We start from the raw sequence: 27,688 nt of genomic DNA on the forward strand, positions 1-27,688 counted from the left end.
ATATTCGAAACGAATAGGTACCAAAAGAAGATTGTTCGTATAACTTTAATGACGTGTGTAGGATTTCTATAATAGTATTCTGGAATAACGGCTATCAATGCAACTTTCATTTAATGTTTTAATAATTACATTTATCGCCAACCATCACTAAAGTCATTCATTATTGTGCTCATCTGCCCTCATTTGCGGCAGTAAAGTAACACTTTATTGTACTGAAAGAAAAATTTTACTTTACCTGCCGCGATTAATCGAGATTGAATGTAAGTGGTCGATGGCAGTAATCGATTATTTATTTGAGTAACTTACAATTTATTTACTTTAGTTATTTAAAAATATTGTACACAATTTGCGATATTATCAATTAAATTTATGTCAAAAAGTGAAATTATGTAGAATTTTGCAATTATATTCATATAAAGTAAATTAAAACTACCGATTTAGTAATTATTCAATATTAATTACTATCGATTAAAAATCGAAAGCAACCATCTTGCAAAAGTTATCTGTTATCACTGTCATGAAATTATTATGACGTTTAAAATTTAAAAAGTTCTTAAATTGTAAATTGTAAGTACCTAAGTGTTAAAAGCAATATAAAATGTGATAAAATTTTTTATGCACCACGACAGTAAAGATTCTTTATCAAACTCGTCTGTTATTCGCCTTGCTCGCTACGCTCGCTCGGCTCATAATATCAGACTCGTTCGATAAAGAGTAACTTTACTGACTTGGTACTAGGGCTTACAATACCGAGCCAAAATCTCAATACCGTTATTTGGTATTTAAAATTTCAAATACCGGGGTCCCGGTATTAAAACCCGGTATTATGAATAAAAAATATACACGTTATGTTTATACTATCCACAGTTGGTATATTGACTTGTTATTAAATAATATTTATGAAACCTATTAAATTTTGTTTTGAAATGAGTAAATGTTGTTTATAAGATTACATAGAGAGTAGGAATAGATGGATACAAAAAAATGTGCAAATAGAAAAACTATATATTTGATTCTAGGATGAATTTAGCATATGATAGGGTAGTACTTTTACTAATAAAATTTGCTCTTTGTAAATTAATTTAACTTTAAAATACAGGGTGTCCCGGAAAATAGTGCGTTCCTTTAAGGTATATATAGAATACACAATTTAGAACAAAAAAGTCCTATACCATTTTTTTCTAAAGTTAACTGTTTCCAAAAAAAAAGATTACATTGGTTTCCATATACCTGAATTTTAATCTTCAGAAAATTAAATAATCTGGCAACATGTTACGCACTGGTGAATAAGAACTCGTTTGTGTCTTACAGTATTTAAAATAATCCAACCTAATACTTACTATTTTTGTTTACTATAATTTTTTTTAAAATGTAGTTGAAATATGGCATAATTTTAAACGAATTATACTTACATATTTTAAGATGAAAACACATATTTTAACTGAACCACCACTTTTCCGAACACATGAACTCATAGAGTAGGTAACATGCACTTCCAGCAAAACATTTTGAAAGAATTTTAGTAGGTATTACTTATGCCTCTCCATTTATTGATCTGCCATAAATAAACAACATAATATCATAATATTACTCATGAACACACGATTCAAAAACATTTTCGGCGTTGACACTAAACAGGATTCTTCCAAATTATCTGTTTACTAAACATGGGACTATTTACGTTTAGATTTTTGTACTTCACAGAGTTGCCAGATTTGAATTTGCGTTCCAAAATGTTTTATAGTTTTTTGGTCAAACGGTTGAATTTAGAAAAAAATGTTATAAGAGTTTTTTGTTCTACACGATGCCCTCTACCTATACCTTTAAGGAACGCACTATTTTCCGGGACACCCTGTATATTAATTACAAAGATTAACTTACTGTGACATACAGTATTTGTATATTTAATATAGATTACTATGTATCTAGACCGCTATATATTTTCAATTATTATAAATAATTCAGAAAATAAGTGAGCCTAATTTATACACCACAATACACAAAAAATAAATGAAAAATAGATCTGAAAATGTAAAAACCATTCTGATTAATAAATCTTACAGCTTTTATAAAATAAAGTAGTCTAATTTTAAATATTTAAGAATTTTTATGTAACTCATTTGTTGACGAGATTTAATAATTTGGTTGTAAAACTGATATAACCCTTCGCCTTAAATTAACGACATTAACGCTTTTAGAAAGCGCTCTACTTGACTTGTATGTGTAATAAACGTGTTTAATAAATATTTTTTACAATGATATTGTTTGTTAATCTTCAAAAATAATTTCTTGTAATAGCAGAAAATATTTTAGAGTTTAAGTTTATTGTGCATCAATTCACTTTTTATAAATTAAGCTAATACCGAAATACCGGTATTTTTATTTTAAATACCGGTATCGAATACCGGACAAAAATCGTCCGGTATCCCGGTATACGGGATCCCGGAATCCCGGTATTGTAAGCCCTACTTGGTACATAAATAACTACAGCAGAAAAAATGAAAGAATACCCATGAACGAACATATAAAACACGCTGTATTTTCCTGTCACCGTGTCATACAACAAATTGGCCAGCGCAAGTACATTATGTAATAATTATTATTACATGTACTTGCGCTGGGCAATTTTCTTTGTGACACGGTGACAGGAAAATACAGCGTGTTTTATATGTTCGTTCATGGGTATTCTTTCATTTTTCCGACTGTATTAGACCTGTATCCCACGTACCAAAAGAAAGTACAGTAGAACGTCAATAATCCGGATTAGTTGGGACCGGACCCCATCCGGATTATCAAATTATCCGGAATATCGAAATTACCTAAAAAAAGCCAGTATACACATTAAAGTACAACAAACGTTTTAAAATTGTATGTTTTCTCTTGTACAGTAAAGTGTCTAAAAATAGAGGTGAAATTAATCAAAACATTTTTTTTATGTTTAAACACTGTATTGTAATTAATTTATAATAGCAGCATGTGTACAGTAAAACACATCAGACATTATTTGGGCTTTTAAAAAATGTGTAAAATATTTTTGAACTGCGGTAGAGGTTCGTTTTCGCACCTAAGTTCTTAATTTATTTTAAAGGAATCAGATATTTTTGCTAGATACAAATCCGGATTATTGACGGTCCGGATTTTTGACGTCCGGATTATCGACGTTCTACTGTAATAGCAAGATGAAATTTTGTTAATAGCTTAACGGTGCCTATTCGGACAAACTTTGATGTATGGGAACACTGGAACAGGGGAAGTTTTAATTGTGGAACTTTGGAACGTCAGACTACGAAAACGTTCCATGTATTTTGTCGGACATAACTTTCAATTGATTTGTTACCATTTCATTAAACTCTCATGCAAAAATCAGACCGGTGTTTATCACCATCACCAACTGGGAATTTTAATGAGTTCAACACGAAGAACATGTCAAATGACAGGAATTATATTGGTGATAAATAGCAGTCTGATTTTTGCATGATAGTTTAATGAAACGGTAACACATCAATTGGAAGTTCTATCCGACAAAATACATGGGGCGTTTTCGTAATCTGACGTTCCAAATTTTTAAACTGTTCCACAATTAAAACTTCTCCTGTTCCAGTGTTCCCGTATATCAAAGTTTGTCCGATTAGACACCGTTAAGCTATTAATAAATTTTCAGCTTGCTAGTAATCAACTTTTTTTTGGTACGCGGGATCCAGGCCTAATTATCTAGTTCTACCGAGTCAAACACTTTGTGGAAGTCTATAAACACTAACCTACCATTTCCGATATCCTACAATTTTTCAAATTTTTGAACTTTTTTGAACTTTTTAAACCTTTTATTTTTTCAAGAAATATTATGTTAACTTTTATAAAGGTTTTTGCTTACATTCTACTGTTTCACATTTATGTAATTATTTAAGATTAATAAAGATATTAACAGAAATAAGCAACTTTAAATTTTCTGTTTATGTACACGTTCAGTAAAATATATTCTCTAGCGTAAGACCGGCCCTGCGGTCAAACTCTAGCCATTCATTCATACAATGCAACCTGCCCCACTCTCATTCTCCTAACCAGGAACATCCTTATAAAACTAAAGCTTCAAAACAAAACTTCATTCTTAAGTTTGATGCCATCGAGGTTCGACAGTCGTTTTTTTACAGAGTGCTCGCGAAACGTGTTACACACAATGGCGCCGGTGGCATATACCACCAGTGAGTTAAACGAAGAACCCATCTCAAGAACGTACCAGTACCGCAAAGTGATGAAACCGATGTTAGAGCGAAAAAGAAGAGCCAGGATTAACCGATGTTTAGACGAGTTGAAAGAGTTGATGGTGACAGCGCTTCAAAACGACGGAGAAAATGTTTCAAAGTTAGAAAAAGCTGATATCTTAGAACTAACAGTGAGGCATTTACACAACCTCAAGAGCCACCACCAGCTAGTACTACCACCTGAACAGTCTTACGCTGATCGATTTAGAGCTGGCTTTACTCAATGTGCTCAGGAAGTTACTCAATTTATCACAACACCTTCTGATATCATAGATCCTTCAGCTGGGAGAAAATTGCTACAACATCTGGGAGCTTGTGTGAGGCAACTGGATTACGTGTCTCATAACTTCAATATCCAGTATTCCCAGAAGTGTGGATCCCCCCAAGGCTCTCCTACCTCAAAGTTGAAGTGTTCTACACCTTCGCAAGCTTCAATGTGGAGGCCCTGGTGAAAAGACTGTTATGTTTATGTTAGTGTAGTGACGTTTGTGATTTTTTGTAAGTAGCTTAGTAGTTTCTTAATTCTTAAAAATAATTCTTTTATCAATAGAAAATTTGTTACAATATTAACTTACAATAACGATATTTTAACAAATATTTCCAGATAGCCTTTATATCTATTTGTCTTCCTTTTTTTCGTAATAATAGCACCATCAAATTTTGTTCTTGAATACAAACAGAAATACTGATTTTTTTTGTTTGAATATTTGCTTTGATGAGTATTGTACTTCTAGCTTTAATTCTGTGATAATAGTAGTAAGAAGAAGCCAGGTTATATTGTTACATATCTCAGTTGACATACAATAATTGTTAAAGTTGGATTTAGATTAGAGAAAAAGCAAATTATTTTAAAAAAGTGGCAATATTAGTTTAAATAAACTCTGTAGAACTAAATCCAATTTGTAGTAGTTGTATTTGATTAAAATAAAATAATTTTTACTTAAACATCTGCTTTTTTACTTCCTCCTTCTTAATTTATTTATACATAATATCTACAGGGAGTTTTCTGTCTATACTCCGTTTGAAAATTATTGATAGCATAGTTTTTATGACACACAGCATAAAATGCAAATGAACTGTATCATAAAAGCTGTGCTATCAATCTTTTTTAAACGGAATATAATACGGCTGACCATTCCTTAGCACATCAGAGGATAGTGGTCATCAAGTCATCATAGAACGTCCTTTAACAGTTTACCCCAGTCAAGGACGAAAAAAAAACTATAAAAATCTTTACAGGTATTTGAAGTTTATAAAAGGTACAATATATGAGGGTAGCTGATGTAAAATCGGTGAAGACGTACACCTAATTTTGCTTTGTTTTTTTAACAATCTTAAAAACTAAAAAAATATTTTTTGCCTATATTTCTTATACATTTTATAGAAAATGGTTCAAATAAAAGTTGTAGATCATCAAAAGTTCTTTAATTTTGAAAATTTCCAAATTAAAATATTTACATAAACATTTGACGATAATTGCAAAAAAAACCTTATTTTGTAGTAATTTATAAATGTTAATAACGTTGTTTTTTTTTGCATAATGACATGTAATATATCTACTCCAAATTATGGCAGTTACTGAGCTATTAGCTCTTGGGCCCACACTTAAGGGAATAGGCGCAAAATCTTGGTCCAATGTTATTTAAATGGATTAATTTTTTTCGAATCCTGAGAAAATTAATAAATATTTTTGAAAAATGTAAACGAAGAATGAAAAATTACTTTATTACCGAGGGCTAAAAGTCCCTTAGAATAAAAAAAAAGTTTCTTTTGAATGAAATATTTGAAGTTAAAAATCATACTAATTTTTTTTTCAACCCTTTAACTCAAAAAATCAACATACAGAAGTTTTCCGGGACTTTCGGCCTTCGGTAATAATGTAATCTTCCATTCTGCGTTAAAATTTTCAAAAATACTATTAGTTTTCTCTATATTCGAAAAAAATAAATGCATTTAAATAGCATTAAAACAAGATTTTGCGCCTACCCCATTAAAAAAAAATTTTAAGTCCCTTATGAGACTTTTTCTATTAAGTTATTCATAAACTATTCGAGTCGGAAAACTTTGCTAATACGGAAAATTTTCGGCAGGGGAGCTTTTCGTAAATATAGAGGTTTCTAAACTTTGGTGCGTCTGACGGCCACATAAGAAATGCCTCCCGAAGAGGGGTTTCTTACCTGTCGCTAAAATGGTTACATACGAATTGCCTCCCGAGCTCTAAATAAATTACATGCATCTAATCTCTATGTGAAGGTGCGACGTTGCCACATCTTCGTCCTTTTTTAAATTTTTGTGAAAATTGGTATTTTGTTATTTAATTTATTTTATTTTCAACCTCTATGTATTAAACATTATTGACACTAGGCAGTATTTATAAATTTCAACTAACTTGTACAATATAATTAGTTTTATAACCATTATATATAGGTTATAACCATTATTTTTTGTTATTATAGTGGAGTCACTGAAGGTGGATATGAGCTATTACCTCCGATTTTGTTGAACCTCCATCGATTTGCATGAAAATTGGTGAGTGGTTAGAGGATATCTCAAGGAACAAAGGTGACATGGTGCCAACTTGCGCTTTTACCCTGGGGTGGATGCCACCCCTTCTTGGGGGTGAATGCCACCCCTTCTTGGGGGTGAATGCCACCCCTTCTTGGGGGAGAAAATTATTTTATTAAAAATAACCCCAAAATTCGATAGAGGGACAAATTTCTAGCAAAATTTGTTATATAAAGTTATTAAAATAAATCAAAACTTTTTGAGTTATTAAAGATCAACGATTTTAATTTTTCTTGAGAAAAATGCATGTTTTTAACCAATTTTTCATCAATAAATCAAAAAGTGTAAGTTTTTACAAAAAAGTTATTATTATCAAAATTGAAGCTAATAAAAAACGAAATAAACTCCTTACTACAAAAACCTTTTAGTGTTGACTAAAAGTGAGTTATAGGTAATTGAATGTATATTTTTTTCAGCGAGTAAAAAACTCTTAAGTATTCAAGCTGAAATAACGGGAAATTTATGCATTTTATAACATAAACTTATTAAACATTTGTCAAAGTACTTAAAAATATATATTAAATGAGCCCCGAACATGTTGATAGCGTTAAAATTTATGCTCTAAAATTTTTTCAAAATTTATCTTTTAAAAATTTTTCCAAAAAATGTTATTGTTTTTTTCAATAACTCCATTTTTGTTTACGATATCAGGTTCGTCTAAAAACTGTTTGAAAGTTAATTCCAAGTGCTATTTAAGCACGTTGAACCTAATCTTTTAAACCCCTTACTTTTTTAAAAATAAAAGGTTAAATAACCCCGGTTGCCCCCACAACATGAATGGTCCCCACAGCAAAATTAAGATTTAAACGTTTCTGTCTCGGTTATTTTTTACACTATAGAATTAGCAAAACAGGTAAAATATTTGGCACAGAAAAAACTAAAATTTGGTTAAATATAATTTTTTACGTATAATAAGTATTTTTGGAGTAAATAGTAATACCACTAGTGATTCAATTTTCGCGATAAGTCTGTCGATTTACTTCTAAACGAAACTGAGTTGCTTGAAAACACCACGAGTCCGTAGGACGAGTGGTGTTTTCTTTCAGCAACTCAGTTAAGTTTAGAAATAAAAAACAGACTTATAAGATAAATTAAATCACGAGTGGTATTTTATTAGACTATTTCACGAACAAAGTGATAGGTCAAAAATTCAGTAGAATGAGAGGAAGGAATTTAATAATAATACATTTGATCTAGGTAACCTAAATCTACCCATTTTTTAATTAATTCACAATTAGTCATAATCATGAAATATTTATTATAAATCAAAAATGAATAACCATGTTTGGTGGTATGTAAGCATTATGTTGTTTTATATGCCATTAGAGTGAAAACTTAGTCTTCTTTCTATTTATTATAACTATAAATAATTTGTTATAATTATTTTTTACCTATAACAATAAATAATTTGTACACGAAAAAATACATTATTCTCGACTATAATTATTATAAACGGTGCAATGGTAAAAATTTTGAATAGTATGACCGTTATTAGGTGGATACAATGTATTGTTGCTATTATTACTTGATGTACTTGGAGTATTCCTAAAAGTATTCACTATGTTCTGATGATGTTCGGCACTAAGATGTAAATACGGTTTCATCGAGTTCGAACTTCCATGTCCAGTAATTTTCATAGCTTGTTGTTCACTAACGCCAGATTGTAGTAACTGACTAACTGCAGTGGCACGATTAGAGTGATTCGTTATTTTCACTTTTTTGTGTCTAATCCTATCTTTTCTGCAGACATTTTTGTCCATTTGGATATTGTACTAATACCAATAGGACAATTCTTGTACTAATTACTATCATTATATTTATTCCACTTGCCATTCACAGTCAGAAAAAGTCTATCATTATTGGTAATAGTTTCCCTTTTCGATATAAGTTTCCGGTATAATCTCACAGGACACATTTCAGGATTCTTCAAATTTTGAGTAAGCCATTTATTATCTGCACAGTTTTTATCACCACCTTGGCGGGTTTTGGAGAATATCGGGTTATATGCAATTCTGTTTGTTAAAAAGCTTTTGTTGTTAGTCTCTTCATTGAAAAAATGTAACATGGAAAAACTTGCTTCGTTACCTCTCCAAGCTAATTCTACGGCAGTTATATGAAAAAACTTCTTTTGGAGTCCCTCTGGCGTGTCTTCGTCCCATTGTAAGCACATATTTTTATATTCATCCGAAGTCATAGCGACAGAACTCATTTTCCTTTTATCGGGTACAGTTTGCAACAATTTTCTATTACTATCACGAGCCGCTCTCGCTTCCTTGAAGGTTATATCTTTGAAGGGATCAATATGTCTCTGATACTCACAGAAATATTTTTCTTGTACCAATTTTGCAGTAGTGTTCCATATGGTTTTAATAACACTCTCCTTGTAATCACTACCATCAATTTTTCGCATGTTGAAGGCCCAGTCTTTTAGAATGAATGCTAGTCTTTCGTTGTTATTTTCTGCATCTAATTTGTAGTTGCGATCCACACAGAACATCATAAATTGTCTCCATATATAAGATTTAGATTTTCTTGTGTTACTCGGTATATTTTCTTCAATGTTTTGGTTTATAACTTCGTTTGAAGTACCACCGAAACGACTCATTTTGACGTATACAGCTACAATAATTTTTTTGGCAAACGTCAAACTTTGTTTTGCGATCGGTATCCATGGTTACGTCGTTGAAAACACGAAGCTGATAGACCAATCAGAATTTGGTTTGTGATTGGTCAGATTATGTGAAAATTTTAAGATGAGTGAAATAGTCAAAAGAATATGAGAATTACAATAATTTTAAAAATCATGATTTTTTTAAATTATATCTTTTTTCAAAAATATGCATTCTAAACCGGTCAAAATCATCGAAAACATTACTTATGCTAATATAAAGAAGTTCTTGTAAGGATTACTATAAATTTTAATTTTTGTGGAAATGGCGTATGTTTTATGTTTCACTTTTTCCTAAAAAATTCGAAACGGTTCTTTTATTTTCATTATAACTTGCTTAATTTTGACGCTATTCCTTGTTCTGAAGCTCATTTGATAGGTATTCCGAAGTACTTCGGCAAATGTTTAGCAGGAATATTTTATACATTGCAAAGTTTTCCCGTTATTTAAGCTTGAATACTTAGATTTGAGTACTCGTCGAAAAAAATATACATTCAATTGCCAATAACTCACTTTGAACTATTATTAGTTTAGTTCTTTATATGAGGAGTGTATTAAATTTTTTAGTATCTTCAATTTATTTCAGTAATAAAAACTTTTTTGTAAAAGCTTATAGTTTTTGATTTATACGTGAAAAACCGATTTAAAACATGCATTTTTTTACGAAAAAATAAAATTTTTGGTCTTTAATAACTCAAAAAGTGTTGATTTATTTTAATAACTTTATATAACAAATTTTGCATAATTTGTCCCTCTATCGACTTATGGTATTATTTTTAATAAAATAATTTTCACCCCCGAGAAGGGGTAGCATCCACCCCCAGGGTAAAAACGCAAATTGGCATCATGTCACCTTTGTTCCTTGAGGTATCCTCTAATTACTCACCAATTTTCATGAAAATCGATGGAGGTTCAACGAAATCGGAGGTGAAAACCTTCAGTGACTGCACTATTAATAATTTGACAAAAAATACAAAAACATAATAAGTATTTTATAGATTTATTAAAAGTAACATCACAAAACATACTACTTTGACAAATTCTAATCTATTTATTTTTTATTTTCTTAAATCTAAAATTTTTTTATTTAGAAAATTTATTTTTGCTGTACTTTCCGCAACATTTTTTTTGGTGTCAAAACACAATTATTCATTTTAATGTAGGTATAGGTATATTTGAAATTGTAAAATTATATCAACAAAATTATTAATGTTAGGATGACGGCAGTAACAAGAAAAATTATACTTGGAATGAAAACTTTCGCATACGTTTGTGGTTCTTTGTAAGGATGAAGAGAGTGCTCAGCCCAAAGATGTGGAGGAAATGTCGAATTTTCAGATATGTAATTATCAATAAGATAATCACAAAACTGGGTCACCCTTGCATCGACTAGTTTAATTTCTGCCAAATCTATAGCAAAAAAATCGCTAACATCTTGAGGATGTCAGAATCAAAGAGCAAAAATATAAATTAGAAAATGCGTAATTTCAGTTAAGCCAACACCACTTTTCTGGTATTCTGAAGCTAAGCCCAGTGATTGAACCTTTCTATACCATGCCTGACCCAAATGAAAACGACATCCAATAAGATCTGCTTCAGGAAATGTCATACGGATAGATACTATTGTGACACTATTTAGTCCGCTCACGAATTGGCCTATTTCTTCCCGAAGCTTCTCGGCGTTACGAGCCTCGACCATGGAATTCAAGACGACCGCTGCCGAAGTATATATAGAACCGAGATTCGAGCACAGGCCAGTCATTCATTCATCGAAGCGCGTCGCGTAAGTTAATGTATTCGAATCGAAGATATGAAATGTATTTATTAGTTATCGGAATTATTATGTTTAGTTAATTAAATCATAAATTTGAGTTTGTAAATAAATTAGATGTGTTAGTTGGTGTTATTTGTAATTATTAAAATAAATAAGTGATGTAAATAAAATAATATAAGTAAGTCTTCCTTTATTTAAATTAAAATTAGTGCCTAAAAATATAAATAAATAAAATAGTAGAGTCAACCGCGTAAAAAGACAATTACAGCACACTATTATGAATGGAAATTTCAAAGTCTGAAGTTATTACTTTAGTAGCGGATACAGGACAATTAATTTTAAAACATTCTTCTATGATATATCTAAAAGCGAGGTTATATTTTGTCCATTTTTTAAGCCATGTATACTAAACAATTGAGTGAAAAAACGAGGACAGTATTCAAAAGTTCCGTCAACATACCAATTGGAAACAGGCGAAAGAAAACAAAGATTTGAAAAACATTAATATAACAATACGATTTATCTTTGTCATTTTTAATTATAAAATTTTCGTTTCTATTTGTAATAATAGAAGATGGATCAAGAGCTTTATGAAATTCAGATATATATTTGGGAGGCTTAATTAAAGAATAAGTGGTTCTAGCATAATACAAATTTTGTCTCACCCTATTGATATCATTGTTAGTAAATGTCTCTATATTTGGCTTCATAAGTTCTTTACAGATGAGCTTCATTGGTTTTTCGTTGAGATCTTTCACGGCTGCTCTTTTTATTGAATTGCTTACGGCTTTTCTATTGTAAACTTCTCGTGGTTATGACCTAATATTGATTCAACTATCGTATTTTCACATCCCTGTGTTTTCACAAATGTTTTGCAGGTTTTTTAGTACATGTCCACCGTTTTACCGTATCTTTGGCCAACATTTTTTTAAAATAAAATGTAAAAAGAAAGAATATAGACCTTCTGAGACCTGAGAGTATATAATATTCTTTGGTATAACTACCAACTACCAATTATAAAAATAGGTAGATAGTACCTATTTAAATTATGATTTGGCAACATTGTGTCATTATACAGAGATTAAATAGACAAAATATCAGCCTAAATGATTAACGAAACGGACGCATTTCATGTATGAAAAATTTTCCAAATGGACCTGCCTGTAAAAAAATTCTAGTAAGTGAAACCAGAAATATAATAATGAATGAACTTGACATTAAAAAAGCACCAGGATATGATCTTATCACAGGAAAAGTGCTTCAGGAATCAACACCCAAATGCTTTAAATTACTAACATATATCTTCAATGCCGTCCTCAAACTAGGGTACTACCCAAAGATCTGGAAAGTAGCACAAATAATAATGATCCCTAAACCAGGCAAAAAATTAGAAGAAGTTATCGACCTATTAGCTTGCTACCAACTATCTCCAAAATTTTCGAGAAAATATACGTCAAAAAGCTGAAGTCGATAACAGAAATGACGCACTTAATTCCAGACTACCAATTTGGATTCCGAAACAAACATGGCACTATCGAACAAGTACATAGAATAGTTAACAAGATTAACGATGACTTCCAACAAAAACGTTATTGTTCTGCTGCATTTATTGATATGTCACAAGCATTCGATAAAGTTTGGCATATTGGACTCTTCTACAAAATTAAGAAGCTACTTCCATATCCCCACTTCCTGTTACTAAAATCATACCTAACCAATAGACACTGCCTTGTTAGACAAAACCAAGAATACTCTTCTCTGAACGCCATAAAATCAGGGGTACCACAGGGCAGTGTACTCGGACCTATTTGTTGTACACAAGTGATCTTCCTAATACACCGATGGTTACAATAGCCACATTTGCGGACGATATAGCAGCTCTTTCTTCACACGAAGACCCAAAGATGGCATCAAGACAACTTCAAATCTGCCTTAACAAGATACAAAAATGGCTGTCGAAATGGCGCATGAAAGCTAACGAACTAAAATCAACACATGTAACATTTACACTCCGTAAAGAAACTTGCCCACCAGTACAACTTAACAACAACAATTTACCTCAAGCCGAAGATGTAAAATACTTGGGAATCCACCTAGACAGAAGACTAACATGGCTAAAACATATTTTCACTAAACGCAAACAGTTAGGACTAAAACTAAGCCGTCTATATTGGATTATCGGCAGAAACTCGAAGTTGTCTCTAGAAAACAAACTACTGGTCTACAAAGCCATTATAAAGCCCATTTGGACCTACGGTATCCAGCTCTGAGGAGCAGCTTCTAATAGCAACCTAAATATAATACAGAGGTTCCAAAACAAGACGATAAGGCTGATTCTTCATGCTCCATACTACGTACCCAACTACGTGATGCAACGAGACTTAGCAGTTCCAACAGTACAAGAGGTGATAAGTGAATATAGTGCAACATATCGCGAAAGAGTGTCTGAACATCCTAACGAGTTAGCCAAGCGGTTGTTTGAAGACTTACATGAACATGAAGAAAGAAGATTAAAAAAATTCAAACCAAGAGACTTAATTAATAGGTTTAAGTAATTAGTAATGTACATATCTTTGTAAATAATAACATATTGTAAATATTAGAGGTAATGCCACAAAGTTAGCAATAGCTACATTATAAAACAGGGTGCTTAATGGAGCATCCTGTACATGTCATAATCATTTATCAACAAAGACGCTTATTGTCATTACTGATAGATTGCAGAATAAAGGAGTTAAAAAAAAATGTATGAAAATATTTACCTGAAAAAGTGGGAGGCATTTCGATAACGCCGCGTCTGACAACTGACACTGGAGTACCATTAAAAATTAGTCGAACAATATTACCAGTTATTGTTAATATTTTTATCATACAATCGTACAAAGATCAGCTGTAAGGGTATAAATTTTATGACTCTGTCATCAGTTGATTTTTGCGCCCATATGGGGGCCGCACTATAGAGTCATAAATGATGATTTTTTTTGCAAGATTGTTTGATAAAAAATACTTACAATTTACTACTAATATTGTCCGACATATTTTTAAGGGTACTTCAGTAGTTGTCGGACGCACCAAAGTTTAGAAACCTCCCCTATTTACGAAACACCCCCTCCCGAATTATCCGAAAAGCTATCCTATTCGACATGAATATGAATAACTGAATAAATAAGTCTCATGAGGGAGGTAATATATTTTTTAAGTTGTGAATATAAGGTCTACATTACAGTGTGCTAAATTTTAAAATAAACTAGTTTACAAGATATTCAATTTGTTTATCCCGGAAAGCGATTCCAGGTTTCATTGTTTAGGTATTTTAAAAAAATCATTTTTTAAAAATTTGTTATTAAAAAAACAGTTTGAAAGATGACTTTTTGAAAGATGAAAGAGCTGACTTTTTAGCTTATAAACATTTATAATAACTGTAATATTCTTTATTTCACACGCCTGTAAGTAGGCTCAATGAAAATCTGCTGAAAACACATCCTTTCCAAAAAACAACAGAACCGTCTATCACCAATAGGAAAAATAAGATATCATTTTTTTTAAACCGTATTTTTATTTTTTATTAACAAGAGCTGAAAATCGAACGGATTCTTAAAATGAAAATCTAAGTTTTATGATCCAACTTATAAACAGCATACAGTGGAGGAGTAAAAAATTATAAACTGTTAATGTGGAGAGTATGAAAAGTGGTTTTCATTATCTACCATTGCACTATTCAGAGCAGCGGCAAATAAAGCGAAAATAGCTTTAATAGTCACCAAAATCCCTAGTGGATAGGGATAGGCATCATAATAAGAAGAAGAAAAAACAAGGCAGCCCAGAAAGAAGAGAATAACCTCAAATGACATATTAAACCAAGATGTATTCTAAACATGTGTCTGGCGTGGAAGCATGGACTCTCAAACTCTCTCTCTTGTCGTTTCCCCATTACTGAGGATCGTGATTCCTTCCAATATTCCTAACAATGTTTCTCCATTGGTCTCTATCTTCAGCTGCTCTAAGAGCTTCGCAGAATGAGTTTTCAGCTGAATTATTTATTTGGTCGGACCATCTAGTTGGTGATCGTCCTCTTGATCTTCTCCCCGGAACGTTTCCAGAAACAATTAATCTCTCCAAACTGTCGTCACCTCTGTGAACCACGTGACCAAAGAATTGCAGTATTCGTTGCAGACATATCGTGGACAGCCTTATTTTAATCTTGAGTTGGTTTAGAATGGAACTGTTTGTCCTATGAGCTGTCCAAGGTATGCGCAGCATTCGTCTCCAGCACCACATCTCAAAGGCATCAATTTTTTGGCGCTCGCATGCGCGAAGAGTCCAAGTCTCTGTTCCGTATAGAAATATTGAGAATACAAGGGCATTCACCAGTCTCATCTTGATATTTTGAGAGATAGATCTGTCTTTCCAAACTTTAGTTAGGCGACTCATCGCATTTTTTGCCATACCAATACGTCTCCGAACTTCTGCTTCACAGTTACCATCTTTAGTTATACTAGACCCGAGATAGCCAAAGGTGTTTATTATCTGGTATTCTTGTAACATGTTAGTCAATTGAATAGTGTCGAATCTGTCGACCACCATTATTTTTGTCTTAGCTTTATTGATTTTTAGATTAACTTTATTGCTTTCGTACTCAACTCTTCGCAGGAGATCAAACATTTCTTGCTCATTTGCTGCTATAAGTGTAGTGTCATCAGCAAATCTTAAATTGGAGATTTTCCTACCAGCTACTGTTACTCCACCGGCCCATCCTTTTAAAACCATCCTCATGCCATGTTCACCATAAATGTTAAATAAGTTAGGAGACAACACGCATCCTTGTCTCACACCCCTCTCGGTCTTGAATTGGTTTGAGAACTTATGATCTAGTCGTACTGTCGCTATGTTGGACTGGTACAGATTTTTAATAAGTGTGTCCAGGTGCATTGGTGCGCCCATTTCTATTAAAATTGACCACAGATTTATCCAGCTTACACAATCAAACACCCTTTGGTAGTCAACGAAGCATATAATCATAGGTACTTGAAATTCTCTAGACTTTTCAATGAGTTGTCTCAGGTTCAGGATTTGTTCCCTTGTACAGAAACAGAACAATATAAATAACAGTGAGAGTTATGAGATGTGGTGTTACCGACGAATATTAAGAATAAGTTTTGACCGAGTCAAAAATAAAGAAATATTAGGTACAGCGAAAGGACAAAAGGCCAGGAGTAATACTTAGAGCCAATTAAAATACTGGAGCCATCTAATGCGGGGACAAAAATAGAGATTTCAGCAAAATATAATGCAGGAAAAGATTAAAGGACGAAGGAATCCGGGCTGCAGAAGAATGATTCTGTATGAGAAATCTGAGCGGTTTGGTTGCATCACAAACAAACTATTTTATAGACAGCTGTAAACAAAGATTGAATAGCCTTGTTGATACCCAATCTACGATAGGAGAATAACGTAAACAAGAAGAAATAATTTCGAAAATTAGTATTTTGGATTCTAAAATCATTTTATCTATATAGTCTTGTCAGGTTAAATCTGGCAAGGAACACTAAAAAAATTCCAAAAATTTACTCAAATGATATTATCCTTTTTGATTGGCTTTTTTTCCTTCTTTCTTATTTTTATTTGGTAAACTATCTTTACTCACAATCGGTTAGTAATTTATGGATTTCTAACCTTTGAAGTAATCAGGAAGCGACTTATTACTTACTTTACTTTCCCAGCTAGGCGGGCAAGTACTTTCCCGGCTAGCAACTGTCACTTTTCTACCTGCAAATGTCAATGTCATTTTTGATTAAAAGATGGTTTAGAAAGAATGTAAATAGTGACAGACTTCGTAATAACATTTTTTTCAGGAATTATTCCTTCAGTAGCTCTCTCTGCAGCTACCCGCAGTTCTGGTGGCGTACATTCAAATTCACTATCAGACATTTTTGTAAAATAAACACAATTTGATTATATGTACAATTAATGGCGTCGTGTATCGCCTAAATGTCAGATTCAACAAACTTGTTTTGTTACCTAGCAACGATCTCACAGGTTACTTAAAATAATTCATCTTATCACATAATGAAAATGGATACAGATATTTGAAACGAAATTATTATTGGTAGATTGTGAGTATTAGAAATCCATAAACTACTAACCGATTGTGAGTAAAATAGTATATAAACCTCGCGGGAACTCATTCTACCCTCGCGTCTGTAGTTTACCTCGTTGCTTCGCACCTCGGTAAACTACCTTGCCGCTCGGCTGAAATAGAGTACTTTCCCGCTAGGTATGTAATATACTATTATAATCTTCATTTTTAGAATCTTCCTCAGTATCGTCCTCATCATGTTCATAATTTTCGTATTCTTTGTCGTCTGTATCTTCATCATCATTATCTTCATAATCATCTTCATCGCCATTATCTTCATCATTATTTTCATCATCGTTATCTTCATCATCCTCATCATCATCATTATCTTCATAATCATTATCTTCATCATCGTCATATGCATGATCTCCACTGCCATCTTCATCGTCACTATTGAGTGCATTCTCAGTAACAGCTTCTTTTTGGCTTTCAGTGGATTCTGCTTTTGTAGATTTTGGAGTTACTCTAACTTTGTTAGCCATTGTTATTGGCGTGTGACTACTACTTTCTGCTGTAGGTTTTTTTGTCGAATCTTTAGCAACATTAACAGTACTCGCCTGTGTTGCATCACTGTCTGCGGAGGTTGTTTTCATAGTTTGCATAGTTGTCTTCCTTATCTCCTCAATTTCTGTAGTTAATTTTGTAGTTTGTATAGTCACCTTAGCAGTTTGTCTGGTTACTTCCGTATCTTCTTGTGTCAATCTATTTGCTTCTGAGCTTGTCTGGGACTTATTATTAATGGTCTCTGTTATAGGTTCTATGGTTGAGGGTTTAGTCTCAGTAATTTTTTCAAGATTTCCTGTTGTTTTGTTTAAGGATATATTTTTTCCTGTATTATCTTCTTCTACTTCTTTTTTAGAAAATTCCTTTTCAAAGTCGCCACGTTTTCCATCCGAGCTATCATTTTTCTTGTCTTCACCATTATCGTCACCACTACGGTCAATTTCTTTGTTTTGGTTATCCATTTTTATATTTTCACGTTCCTTATCATAACTATATTCTTTGTTGGTTTCTTTGCTTTCTCCATTGCTTACCGTTTTATCACTATTCGGAGCATTCGTTTCTGTTGGTTTATGTTCTATAGGGGTTGCTATACTAGTCTGAGTCTGTGTAGTAGCTTTCGTACTTTGTACAATTTCTTCCACAGTTTGTGTCGATTCTTTAGTAGATTGTATAGTTCCTCCAATAGTTTGTAGAGTTGCTTCAGTAGTGTCTGCACTAGCAGGTTGAGCAGCTTGTTTTTCTGTAGAGGATCTACTACTTTCCATTACTTTTTTTCCTGTATCTCCTTCCGTACCTTTTTTAGATGATTCTTCTTCAGATTCATCAAGGTTTCCCTCTTTTTTACTATCCCCATTAATTTCATCAATTTTAACCTTTTGTGTTGCTTCAATGTTTATAGTGGTTGCCTTTGTAGTTGGTGTAGTCGCTTGCGTAGATTGTTTAGTTACTTCCGCACTTTGTTTAGTAAATTTCTTTGCGTCTGAGCTTGCTTGTGATTTATTTGTAGTAGTTGTAGGCTGTGTTGTTGAAGGTTTGGTACTAGTATTTTCTTTAGGATTTTCTGTTTTCTTCGTGCTAGATAATTCTTCGTTAGAATCATCACCGTCCTCCTCTTCACTAAAAGGATATTCATAACTGTCATTTTCGTCGTCAGCATTTTTATCACCTCTACTCTCAATTTTATTGGTCCCGTTGTCAGTATTTGTTTTGTCTCTTTCTTCATTATCAATGTCTCCACTACCATTTTCTTCGTCAATATCTCCTTCTTCGTTATCAATATTATTTTCGCTGGTGGCGTCTGTTGTTGCTTTAGATCCGGTTGTTTTCTTCTCTGTTGAGCTTAAGTCTGGCGTTACGCCTGCTGTAAAAGTTGTGGTCGTGTCTTTAGCATGTTCTGTATTTGTTTGTGTGCTGGATGATTCCTTGTTAGAATCGTTACCGTCCTCTTCTTCACTGAAAGAAAATTCGGAAGTGCCATTTTCATTGCCATCACGATTTTCATCGCCGCTACCCTTAACTTTGTTTTTTTCGTTACCAGTGTCTGTTTTGTCACTTTCCTCATAATCACTGTCTCCACTACCATTATGCTCGTCAATACCTCCACTACCTTCTTCGTTATCAATAATTCTGCTGGTGGATTTTGTTATTGCTTTAGATTCAGTTGTTTTTGCCTCGGTTAAACTTATCTCTGTTGTAGAAGTTGTCACCGTTTGTCCTTTAGATGGTCTTTGTGTAATAGTTGTTGTTGGTGCTTTTGTTTTATAGTCTTTTTGATTTAATTCCTCAGGAGGTTCTCTTGTCTTCAGACTCTCTGAAATAACAGACTCTGTTGAACTCTTTGTAGTAGTAATTTCATCTTGTTTTGTGGTGCGTCTCATTTGTACTGGTGGGAGATCTGTTGCTTCACCATTATTGCTAGTAGTGATTGAAGTCAATATGTCCTTATTTTCTGTTGTCACGGTTGACTGCTCTTGGTGTTGAGTAGTGTCTGTTTCCAGTTGCTCAGGGCTTGTATGAACACTCGAAGTTGAACTAGTTTTATCAGTTGTTGTTGTGGCTTCAGTCTGTTTAGTGACTCTATCTGTACTGCCGACTGTTGACGAATCTGTTTCCAAATCTTTAGAAGAAGTTTGCTCTGTTATTTTCGTTGAAGCACTGTTTGTTTCCAAATTTTGAGTAGTCGTTTCAGTATTAGAATCTGTAGAGTTATCTTCTTTTTCTGATGTTGTAAGACTAGGTTGCTGTGTTGCTGTAGGAGTTATCGACGAAGTTTGCGTTTCGGACTTTTCAGTAGCAATTTCGCTACTTACAGTATTAGAATATGTAGAATGTACTTTTTCTGACGTCGTTTTAAGATCAGGTTCCTGTGTGGTTGTGGTAGTTGTTATCACTGTCAAAGAAGTTTGTATTTCCGAAGTATCCGAAGACGTTTCAGTACTTGGAGTATCAGAAACTGACGAAGTTTCTTCCTTTTCTGGTGAAGTTTTAATGTCATTTTGTTGTGTTGTCACTGTGATAGTTGTTATTTCCACTGTTGGAGTTGAACTTTTCATAGTTTTGGTGAAAGTTTCAGGACTTGAAGTGGTAGAATGTGTAGTGGTTTCTTCAGTCTCTGTTGGGGAAGTTGACGAATCAGTTTGTTTGGTTGTTACTTCGGTTTTCATAGTTTCGGTAGAAGTTTCACGACTTAAAGTAGTAGAAACTGTAGTTGTTTCTTCACCCTCTGTTGAGGAAGTTGTCGAATCAGTTTGTTGTGTTGTTACTTCAGTTCTCGTTGTGTCTGTAGATATTTCTTCTGTGATTGTTGACGTTGCAGTTATATCTTCGGTATTAAAGGATGTGAATGTTGATGTCGTTGATTGCGCTGTTGTAATTTCTGTTGTTTTCTTTATTTCTTCTGGAGATGCCGGTGAATTAGGATCAGGAGTTTCTTGTTCTTCAATACTGGGTTGACAAATTTTATGTAGAAAACACTTGACTTTGCAACATTTAAAGGGTGTTGGGCACTGATAGTCTGTCTCACATTCGAACTGGTTAGTATCTTGTAAGGAGTATGGTTGACTGCAGTAGAATTGAGCAGCTATACATCTACCGGGGCGATCTAAAAATTTATAAAATAGTTTAATAATATTTATAAAGCGAATAATATATTTATAATTATAAAAATGATCGTTTATGTATAAGTCATTGCAAAAAAGACCTACATGAAACCCAGTTTTGATTTAGTAATGCGCTAAGTACATAGTGATAGGCACTTTTTGGTTTAAATCTACTTGTCCAAAAATGCCGCGACCACCGTAAAGATTTAATAGATATGGCTTTCATCGATTACGAAAATGCTTTTGATAGGGTACAGCATGGAATACTTTGAAACATATTAAGAATCAAAAGCATTTATGGTAGATTTTATTAATGTGTTGATGGTATGTATAGACCTAAGTATCATAGAATACATGTATTAGAAGCAGCAAGCAGTTATACAAGTCGATGGGAGATTTAGCGACGAAAGGTACGTTTAAAAATGCGTCAGACAGATATGCATTCTATATCAGCTGAGGAGAATGCTTGATCTCTTCTTCAAACAGAGTTTTCACGATAAAGACTTTGGACTGAAAATCAGATACAGTGACAACTGATATCCTATGCAATATCTCCAGGGCATTCAAGAGTTAATTGCTTCAACACGAGAGGAAGAGAAATGGATGCTCCTAAGGCAAAATTTATGATATTAGTCGCCAAAGTTGATGGGTCTAAACGTTTCTTATAATTCTTTAAAATAAGGACTTAAAAAATTGTATTCCGTAAGTTGTTTCGTAAATATCAAAAAGTCTTAAAGAAAAGAAATACTGCAACGCTTTATTCCTAGACATCTCACAAGTATTTGACAAAGTCTGGCACAGAGGCCTGCTTTACAAAGTAAAAATATCACTATCCAGTAACTATTCCCTCCTACTCAAATCCTTCATATCAAAGACATTTCTCTGTAAAAATCAATGACCAACCATCCAACCTCTGTACTATCGACTTCCAATCTCAACAGGGTATTGTTTTCGGGCCGCTGCTTTTCTCATTCTACCAGTGGCAGCACACATTTATGGACACATTATAGATTTTTTTAAATATTTAATTTAATCAGAGTTGATGATATTCGTTTCTGTGAAATAAAAAAAATATCTGTGAGATAATACACTAAATTCTATTCATTGTTTTTAAAGGAATTCGATCGTTCCGATAATTTAAGTGAACCCTGTGCGCTGTGCGTAAGATACTTTTCAAATTAATGATCCTATAGCCATGCACCCTATTGCGATAGGCCCGCTTCGGCAAGCCGTCCCCAGATTGACGATTTGCTTGTAATAAGAAGCTATGGAATATTGGCCGATAAGTCCGGCAGATACTAATCTGCAAACGGCAGCAAGGCACGTACCTAGCCACGTACCTTGCTAGCGCGCCCGGGGTGAAACTATGAAATTAAGTAGTTTTACGTCGTTTAATTATTGATATTGTAGTTTTTTTAAGTTGCCAGGAATTGCCATTTAGGGGACAGAATGAATCGGAGCATTCGTTAAATCAAGTTAATTATTGAGAACAAATAAAATTGTTTAACAAATCCGATCTGGAATTTTCTAATTTACTTTCTGTCTCGAAGAGATTTAGCGGCGTACCTAAAACAGCGCAGAATGAAAGAATCAATTAGTAGTTACATTATGATCCTTTTCTGTAGAAGTAGACGAAACTACTGATAGAGGTAACATGTCATTCACAATTATCAATTGTTCTTCGATACGCGTTACGTGTAATATTTATTAGAAATTTTTAGGTTTTCAAACGTGAGTAGATGCCATAAGACAGAATATATTTTTGGTGTTTTAAAGGACAGATTAAAATTTTTTGATATCAAAAATAAATTGGTAAGGCAAAGTTATGACGGCGCTGCCTTGATATCCGGTGAATTGTATGGACTCCAGGCAAAAGTTAAAACTATTACACCCTATTTACTCACCTCTCTGAGGATTCAAAATTTAAAAGTTACGCCAAAGAATTTTCAAAATATTTATTAGACAAGTTCATTAAAGTTATCCATCATTCTTTAATCAAATAAAATAAGAAAATGAAATTTTATATGCTGATTCAAATACTTTCGGAAGGTGGGATAAGTTACAAAATATATATAATTTTATATAGGTACTGCAATTCGTTAGGTATAACAAACTGTTCCCGAAATTATTAAATTATTGTTCTCAAATGTGGGCAAATTCTGCATCAAATGAACGGGATTTCTCTTGTCTCAAAAGAGTCAAAACGTATTGTCGAAACACCATGAAACAAGAGATAATGTCAAGCTTGTCTCAAATGTCAATAGAAAAAGACTTTTAAAACCTCTCCAAAACAATAATAAATTATTTTACAATGACGTTATAACCCATTTTGCTACTTCGAAACAACATAGACTAAAGTTAATTTATAAACAGGTTTAGGTTCTAAATTTATAGGAAAAAACAAAAAAAAAAGCAAAAAAAATAAAAAAAAAATAAAAATAAACAAAAACCAAAAATCTCCTATGAAATTGAAGCCTTTTAATTAGATGACATACCTATCTGAGGAGACAAAACCTTGCCGACTCTGTCCCTAAAACCACGAGCCGCCACTGCATTCTACACGGCCGATATACCAGAGACTAATATTCAACTAACATTAATATAAAATCAATTCAACTAACATTAATCAACCGCTTCAACACATGCCCACCTTTAAGAATGGACAATGTACGAATACCAACAGTAACAAACGCCTAGGTATCTTGGCCTCCATTTTGACCAACGTCTCACTTGAAAGACATATATCCACACCAAAATAAGACAACTCAAAGTTCCGGCAAATGTATTGGCGAAACCAATATCAAAACTCAACATTCAAAACAAAATTCTTTTATACAAACCATACTCAAACCTATCTGGCACTAGGAACTACACCTATGGAGCTGTGAAAAATCAACGTCGCTGAATATCATCCGAAGATTTTAGTTTAAAGTGCTAAGATCAATAGTGGATGTACCATGGTAAGTAAGTAATCAAACACTTCACTACAACTTACTACACTACAATTTTCAGAGAGAAGAAATCCATCGAGCCATGTAGTCACAAAATGAACGTACCATTCACCACGAAAATGAGTTAGTAAGGGAACCATTCAGCAATGGTCCTGCTACAAGGAGACTGGATAGAACCTGACCCTGGAAGATCTGTTTCAAAACTAAACCAAAGTGGATTCAGATGAGACATCATTGGATGTCTCACCACTTTATAGATTTCAAACAGGTTTCTTCTTCTTTTGCCCTTTAATTCGTCCAGTTTTGAACATAGGCTTCCCCCAGTTTCCTCCATTCGCTTCTGTTTAGTGCTTTCTGTTTCCAGTGCGTTCCTCCGATCTTTTTAATGTCGTCTCCCCATCTCATCTGGGGTCGTCCTCTTGCTCTCTTTCCTGTCCATGGTCTCCATTCCATTGTTGTATCGTGGTTCATATGATTAAATTAATCGTGCAACATTATAGAAGGAAATGATCGTGCTAGGCGTACCTAAGAAACTAACTGCGCATGCGGTAACACAAATATGTGTAGGTACTTTGCTCAACTTAGAATAGAGGGGAAAATATCATATGCTTTCTGCGTAAATTCTGGACTGACAGGGAGATCTGTTGTTCCCATAGTTGTTCAACCTAGCCTTAGAAGATGTCATGCGAAAAATTTATCCAAAAATCAAACCAGACATAACTGCTCGGGGAGCAAAAATCATACACGCCTTTGCCGATGACGTCGACGCAGTGGCACTATCAACATTGGAAGTTAAGGATATTTTCTCGAGCTTTGAAGAAGCTGCATTAAACATCGGTCTAAAAATAAATGAAGACAAAACAAAATATATGGTCGTCTCAAACGATCATAACTTCGAAGTGGTTTAAGAATTTAAATATCTAGGAGCAACAATCATAAATGACAACAAAATAGAGCGATAAGTTAAAATGCGAATAATCGCAAGAAACAGATCTTTCTTTGCAATGCAACATCTAATGAAGTCAAAACCTCTTTAACGAGGTGCAAAAACCCAGATATATAAGACCATAATACTACCAGCAGTCGCGTATGGAAGCAAAACATGGACGCTAACAAAAAGAGAAGTAAATAAATTGCTGGTGTGGGAACGTAAAATCCTTCAAATAATATATCGCACTTGCAGAGACAGCGTGACAAACGAATGGAGGTGCAAATACATACAATAACGAGTTAAAGTCTCTATTCGGAAAGGGAAATCTAGTCAGATATAAAGGCTAATAGACTTAGATGGGCAGGGCATGTGATACGCAGTAACGACAAACGCCTTATAAACAATGTGTTCTGGGAAAGGCCAGATGGAAGAAGGTCTGTAGGGCGGCCTAGAAAAAGGTGGAAATATGCAGTCAAAGAAGATCTAGAGAAAATGGGAGTGCGACAATGGGAATTAGTGGCACAGGACCAACAAACATAGAAGGCAATAGTAAACACAGCAAAGACTCACGAAGAGTTGTAACGCCATTGCTGATGATGATGATCATTGGATGTCTCTTCATTTTCTTAATATTCTGTTATGATGTGGATTATAAATAAACATAGTTATAAAAGAAAGGATGTGTGTGTACTTTGTACACACGTAAGAAGTTATACTTCTATTATATGATTTCAATAAAATAAATATACTTTTTCTACAACCACTATTCAAAGTGCACTTTTCTGCACGGTTTTATGTTAGCAAACTTGATATTTTCTCACAGTATAAGATATTTGACATTAGTGTGCAGAAAAGTGACGTTTCTGTGCCGCAAAGTGACGTATCTGTGCCGCAAAGTTCTTTTCTGCACAGTTGACTACCTCATTCTGAGTAACGTTATATTCTGTTTACATCCGTGGACTACCGCATTCTGAGTAACGTTATATTCTGTTTACATCCGTGGTTAAACTTTAGACAAATATATAACCTATAAGACAATTATTATATTTAACTATAGCATATAAACTAAATTATGGATGTTACAACTGTTTTATTTTACAATTTTATTCTTATTAAACATTTTATAATTATCAAATAACCAATAAGGATTTAGCAACCTGTGCAAGAGACGTCGAATGAAGTAGGTTTTGTGTAAATCCGTGACTGCATAAATAAAATGTCAATAATGTGTAATAATTGTTTAAATTTAAACAAATTAAGGCAGTGCATTAATTTTTTAACTGATTTCTGTGCAATTTATTTAGGTATAAGGAATTTAAATTGATTAGTAGGTATTAATTAAATACAGTTTAAAATTTATCACATAGGTACCTATTATAATTAATCGTCGTTTGGAAATTGTGATTTTTATTTTTAGGAAAAACTGTGCTTGTAGAAAAAGTATAGTGTGAAACACGTGCAGAAAGGTAATTTCTCACTCGTTTGAATTGCGGCAATCGCTTGCGCTCGTACCGCAACTTTTTAAACTCGTGAGAAATTAGTACCTTTCTGCACTTGTTGCACAATATACTATAATAGTTTATTTGTATTTTATTTTTATATTACCACTATACTAATTTTGATATTACCACCTTCAAAAAATAATTTTTTATTAAAACAACACCAAAAAAAAAAAAATAAAAAAAGGATAACAATCGTCTGTGTCAGGATTTGAACCCGGGACCGACGCGTTAGTAGTCAAATGCTCTACCAATAACCCATCAGGGTTTTGTTTTTACGGCTTCTGGGACGTAATTACAAACGACGATACAAATAGATCAAGTGAAGTATTAAATATAAAAATGTTTAAAATACTTATTATCTTACTCCCAAGGAAGACAAATCCAAAGACACAAAAATTATAATAAATATATTTACTAAAAACACTAATTTATATTATTTTTAAACCTTAGTTGCACTGATACATACATAAATTGGATGATTTAGCAACAAACAACATACTGCGGTGTGCGCATGCGCCAGGGAATGTAAAATTTCACCCTCGTGCCTTAAGAAGTATAACTTCAAAAACTAAGTGGTTTCTACAGTGTATAAAGTTCTACTTACCTCCACGTTGATTGTGTCCTATTCTATAAGACTTTGGAGCTTGAATCTTTCGATAATTCTTTACATATTTATCCGAGGCAATAATATCAAAGTGATCTCCATTCCATTTATAATAATACTGCTGCCATTGTGTATTAACAAAAACGAATAGTAGAAAGAAATATATTGTTTTAATCATCGTTTCCATTTCAGATCTAAAAAATAAAAAAATATATTAGTGGAGTCACTGAAGGTGCATATGAGCTATTACCTCCGCTTTCGTTGAACCTCCATCGATTTGCATGAAAATTGGTGAGTGGTTAGAGGATATCTCAAGGAACAAAGGTGACATGGTCCCAACTTGTGCTTTTACCCTGGAGGTGGATGCCACCTCTTCTAAGGGGTGAAAATTATTTTATTAAACATAACCCAATAATTCGATAGAGGGACAAATTTCAAGCAAAATTTGTTATATACAATTATTAAAATAAATCAAAACTTTTTGAGTTATTAAAGATCAAAGATTTTAATTTTTCTTGAGAAAAATGCATGTTTTTAACCAATTTTTCATCAATAACTCAAAAAGTGTAAGTTTCTAAGTAAAAGTTATAATTATCAAAATTGAAGCTAATAAAAAACGAAATAAACCCCTTACTAGAAAAACCTTTTAATGTTAACTAAAAGTGAGTTACAGGTAATTGAATGTATATTTTTTTC

The 27,688-nt window shown here is 33.1% G+C and overlaps 2 protein-coding genes across 4 annotated transcripts in view; one reads left to right on the plus strand and one right to left on the minus strand.

Annotated features, from left to right (window-relative positions):
• LOC114328077 (mucin-22) overlaps positions 1-27,688 on the minus strand; it is a 135,322-nt gene that overhangs the window by 101,610 nt on the left and 6,024 nt on the right. Inside the window, exons 2-3 of one of the 3 annotated variants that reach the window (XR_007696050.1) lie at positions 26,993-27,186; positions 17,033-21,006 (exon numbers count right to left, since the gene is read on the minus strand). Coding sequence is in view for 2 of the 3 variants with exons in the window: in XM_050642373.1 (XP_050498330.1) it covers positions 17,537-21,006; positions 26,993-27,179 (3,657 nt within the window). In the remaining variant the exon portion in view is untranslated. Of the gene's footprint in view, positions 1-10,476; positions 21,007-26,992; positions 27,187-27,688 lie in introns of those variants that run through there. The other 2 variants (XM_050642373.1, XM_028276830.2) reach the window with 2 other exon arrangements.
• LOC114328078 (enhancer of split mbeta protein-like) lies at positions 4,084-5,204 on the plus strand. The gene has a single exon (XM_028276831.2). The coding sequence runs from the start codon at positions 4,115-4,117 to the stop codon at positions 4,709-4,711; it is 597 nt and encodes a 198-aa protein (XP_028132632.2). The 5' UTR covers positions 4,084-4,114; the 3' UTR covers positions 4,712-5,204.

Source organism: Diabrotica virgifera, chromosome 2 (genome assembly GCF_917563875.1).
Source record: "Diabrotica virgifera virgifera chromosome 2, PGI_DIABVI_V3a".
NCBI lineage: Eukaryota > Metazoa > Arthropoda > Insecta > Coleoptera > Chrysomelidae > Diabrotica > Diabrotica virgifera.

Excerpts from the sequence above, each read along its gene's own strand:
- LOC114328078 (XM_028276831.2), top strand. The coding sequence starts at position 4,115 with ATGCCATCGAGGTTCGACAGTCGTTTTTTTACAGAGTGCTCGCGAAAC.